The 4,909-nt window shown below is 32.5% G+C and overlaps 1 protein-coding gene across 1 annotated transcript; it reads left to right on the plus strand.

Moving 5' to 3' along the window:
• On the plus strand, window positions 606–1,412 carry LOC109239442 (ATP-dependent DNA helicase PIF1-like). The gene has a single exon (XM_019406014.1). It carries the CDS (start codon window positions 606–608, stop codon window positions 1,410–1,412), a length of 807 nt encoding a protein of 268 aa, XP_019261559.1.

Raw genomic sequence — 4,909 nt, forward strand, 5'->3', positions numbered from 1 at the left:
TTCACAGATATAGGACATGAGGATCTGAATTATACATGAGTTAGGACTGCACTACTGCAGCAAAGAGTTTTCGAAAGCAATGGGACGAAAATCCATACTCTTCAAATGATCCTCCTTCTGAATTGCATATGAGCTGCATATTTATAGATTTGTTCAACTTTACTATGCAGCAAACGTATAAACTAATTCCTTTGGTTCTCTGTTTGTCGGATTTGTATTCGTCCTCAAAACAGTTGTACAAATATAAACAGGGGATAGAAGGGGTTGAAAAAAAAATTATTTCGAACTAAAGTTATTTCGAATGTCCCAAAAAAGTTTCACTTGCAAATATGGATATTTTCCTCTATTACTACAACTGACCTACTATGCAGGAGACTTGCATATGACCTGCATAATTCTAGATTTGTTCAACTTTACTATGCAGCACATTTGTTTAAATTTTTCATCGAAAGTATAAACTAAATCCTTTGTTTATCTGTTTCTCTGTTTTGTATTCGTCCTCAAAACAGTTGTACAAATATATACAGGGTACAGAAGGGGTTTAAATATTCACATTTGAATGTCTAAGACAATTTTCTGATTGAAATTTAGCAATAGGTAATGGTATGATTGGAAATTCTGTTGATGGTATTGATAAAGTTCACATCTCTGATGATCTTATCATAAATAATTCCGGCGATCCAATTTCTGCTATTGTGGAAAGTACATATCCAGATTTTTTAAGTCATTGCAGTGATATAACATACCTGCAACAAAGAGGAATTCTTGCTCCCACTCTTGACATGGTTGAATCAATCAACGAATACATGGTATCACTAAACCAAAGTGAACCAAAAATATTTTTGAGTTCCGATACAATTTGCATGTCAGACGATGCTTTTACAGGTTTGGAACACGTACATACACCTGAATTCCTAAACACTATTAAGTGTTCTGGAATTCCAAATCATGTTATCACTTTGAAAGTGGGTGTCCCAGTGATGTTATTGAGAAATATAGACCCATCTTCAGGGCTATGTAATGGAACAAGATTAATCATCACTAGACTCGGAAATCGGGTTATCGAAGCAAAAATCTTATTGGGAAATATGGCTGGACAAAAGGTCTTCATTCCGAGAATGTCATTAACTCCATCTGATGCAAGAATAACTTTTAAGTTCCAACGAAGACAATTTTCAATAGTTGTATCCTTTGTAATGACGATAAACAAAAGTCAAGGACAATCTTTATCTCATGTTGGCTTATATTTGAAAAAAATGGTCTTCACACATGGCCAGCTTTACGTTGCTCTATCACGTGTTACAAATAGAAAGGGATTAAAGATTTTGGTTTATGATGATGATGGAGAAATTTCAAATGAAGCAATAAATGTGGTTTACAAAGAGGTTTTCCGAAATTTACTTGGAGAATGAAAGCATATCTGATACCTTTTCGCAATATTTTTTGTTCTCATGCTTCTAACTTTGCTAGACCATATTGGAAACAAACTTCACAAACAATAATTGACAACTTCAATTGGTATGGTTATCTTTTATTTCATCATCATTAGTTGCTACTGTTTTCAGTTACTTTTAACTATTAACTTCTTAATGTTTACATGTACTAACAAAGAACTTCCAAAGTTATATTTCTTCTACTAATACACGGTACTTCAATTCTATCCTTCCTAATGCTGTCAATTGATTTCAAGATAACTTACTGATTATGCAAAAGATGGCTAATCACATTTTTTTCATTAAGGATATAACAACTTCGAGGATGCAATAGAAGTTGAAAGTTCGTGTTGTTCGTCTATGGGAAGTCCTGGATTGTTACAACTCAGACACTAATATCTTCATTGAATTGGTTCTACAAGATGAAAAGGTATTAAAAATCTATTTCTTTCACTTACTAATTTTTTTGCGTCTCTAGTTTTAAGTTGCAAATTCTGCAATTGTTGTTATGCTCTTCACGCATTTGTAAACCTACTTTCTCGATTGGTTTTAGAAGATTACAATATAGTATAACAATTCCCTTTTTGTTGTTACAATATTTTCATTGCAACAGTATATATAAATATATGTTGGTTATCTTTTTTTCTTGCACTTTTATGGTACTTACCCATTCTCTTTTTTTTGATAAATTATTTTCTTTTTCTTCACTTTCATAAAAAACTTATTTCATGACATTGCTTTAGTGTTTTGCACCTCTGCACATGTTGTCCCTCTTCATTCAACTTATTCCTTTATCTTTTACATAATATGAATGCTGTTAACTTATTTTTTATTTTTCTAATTTATGCCTTCTTTATAATATCTACCTGTTTTTATCAAAATAATAATGAAAATAAAAACTTCTTTTATTACCGGAGATAAAATATCAAAAATCCTGTTGTCCGTTGTTAAATTATGAGTTGTTCGTTCTAAGTTCAACTATATGTATCTATTTAATGTGATTTCTTTTAAGGGCGATCAGATACAATATTTTATTGGCATGTCTCATATGCATCTTTTCAAAACAGTACTTAATGAGTTTGGATTATATGTTATAGCCAACTTTAGCGTTTGTCACAATACATACAAGTTCATGACCAAAAAATAATAATTTAGTGGTCACATTTACTTAGAATACAACTTTTGCTGAAACATCTGATCCACTTTTACCAATGGATGTCTTTGATCTGCAGCCATATAACCAATTGATAACTAAGGTTGATGTGGACGACACTGAATTATTTGGTACATATAGCTTTTACCTCAAAATTATAATAATTATATTTTCTGCCTCTCATTTTAATATCTTATTATTATTTACATCTAATTAGCGAAATTGTCATCTTGGAGTTGTCAGTCCTTTGGATGATACAACAGTGAATTACCCACAAAAACAAATGGAGCAATGCTTATTATCTCCGCAGAGCACTTCTACTTTTCAGAGGCAACAAGCATCTTGGACAGCATGGCATCCAAAGGAAAGTGAGCCATTTTTCTACCCACTTTTGTTAACTTACCATCCTCATCAAATGCCCGAAGCTTAAACAACAGCTCCACAGTTTTAAGTAGAGCTTCAGTTGTTGGAGTATCGTTGAAGTCAAAGTTCATCAACTCTTAAATCACAATGCTCTTGAGTAACAGCACAACATTTGCAAGGTTAATCCTTTGTATTTCTGGAACTGTGTTATCTTCGTAATCCTTCATGTAGCTATGCTGAGTCTATAACCTGAATCTCTTCGCAAGAGCTGGTCGTCCTGATTGACCAGCACATTCGTTGGCACACGCCTTCTACATGGGAGCGACCACCAAACACTCAGTTCCTGTCCGAGGTTTGTAACACTTGATCTTAACATTATAAAATTTAATCACAGTAACAATATAAAATTTTAAAGATTAACAATATTGCAAGAAATCACCAAGCTAAATTTTACTGTTATCTCTTTGGTGTATGGTTTTATTGAAACTAAACTCTTACATTTTTGTATTCCAGTCAACTTTTTGCAGCAATCGTCAATTTATTTTAATTTACTTAACATCCAAACTACAAAAGGAGCTTCAAGAAGAGAAGCTAACAGAGTACAAACAGTGACAATGAGTATGTAAAGAAACATCAGATGAACCTTCTTCTATTATGTTTGCTTTTAACAAAGTAAATTGAAGTACAGGTTTACTACTGAAGCTAAATTTATTTTTTTTAAAAATTTGTAGGGCTCTAATGAAGATAACGAGTTGATCGATATTGCTAACAGACCAGCCAAGATAGGTACATGTATTGCCGCAACAGTTGTTCAAGAAGATCCTAATGCACAGATTTCTGGAAATAATATCAACAGAATGTATATAAAGTAGAAAACAGCATATGATGTTTGCATATGTAACAGTTAGCGAAAAAAATCATGCTGTTATAAGTTAATTTACTACTTTATTAGTTAAGAACAACATATTTGTATCATTTCATGTTTTCCCTGCTACCAAACTTTCCGATTTAGTTTGTATTTACTTCGACACCAATACATAATCATTTGCATTGAAAAAATTTGTCGAGTACGAACATATGACACGAGCATGTCCATCTGTTTATTTTTCTACTCAATAGGTCTATTCGGATTATAAGTTATGACAAGTTCGTTGCAAACTCTGTAATGTCTTTTCGTTATGTAGGCGTCATTCTGATAATAGTGAAAGTGCTCCGAGTTATATACGTTACGTTACGAATATTTAAACGTGTGAACCTAACCAGGACATCATTTTCACAATTATAATCAACTTAATGTTGTACTCCACGTAATAGCATTCAAAGTAAAAACTGAGAATTTCGTTCTGCTTATAGCAAAATTCTTAGACTTTTAATGAAATGTTACTCGGATAGCAGAACTAACGCTGTTAAACAAATTATTTTCGTTACAGTTTTCATTTTCACAATTTTGAAAAAGCAGTTCTTTCTCTTATCATATACCCCCCACGTTTTCCTACTCCCACCCAACAATCCTCACGTTCCACCCCTCTACTTCACATCTCCCTTCACAAATCATCCACAATGCCCCATTAAACCACTTTCCCACTATACTAATCACATGATATTATAAAAGCACATAATAAGGAGGCGTTAAAACAAGAATAGCTGAGAAAACAGTATTACGTAAGAAGTATTTCTGCAAAATCAGGATAGCCTCAAGTCTTTAAATTTTCACCCAATAACAACGGTATGAAGTTTAATGCACTGTTTGCACATTTAGGATTAACATAATTGTTGTTTAAAGATGCTCTTTCTCGAATTACTGTATTCCCAATTTTTTTCATACAGACTGTCTTTTGGAGTAATAGATTTGGAAAACTGTTTTTTCAATTTAATTTAGGTTTTTGGTTGCAATATAGGATAGTATCATGGACATGAATATACTACATTTTATGTCATGTATTGGAATTTAGTATGTACG

This window comes from Nicotiana attenuata, chromosome 1, assembly GCF_001879085.1.
Source record: "Nicotiana attenuata strain UT chromosome 1, NIATTr2, whole genome shotgun sequence".
Lineage (NCBI taxonomy): Eukaryota > Viridiplantae > Streptophyta > Magnoliopsida > Solanales > Solanaceae > Nicotiana > Nicotiana attenuata.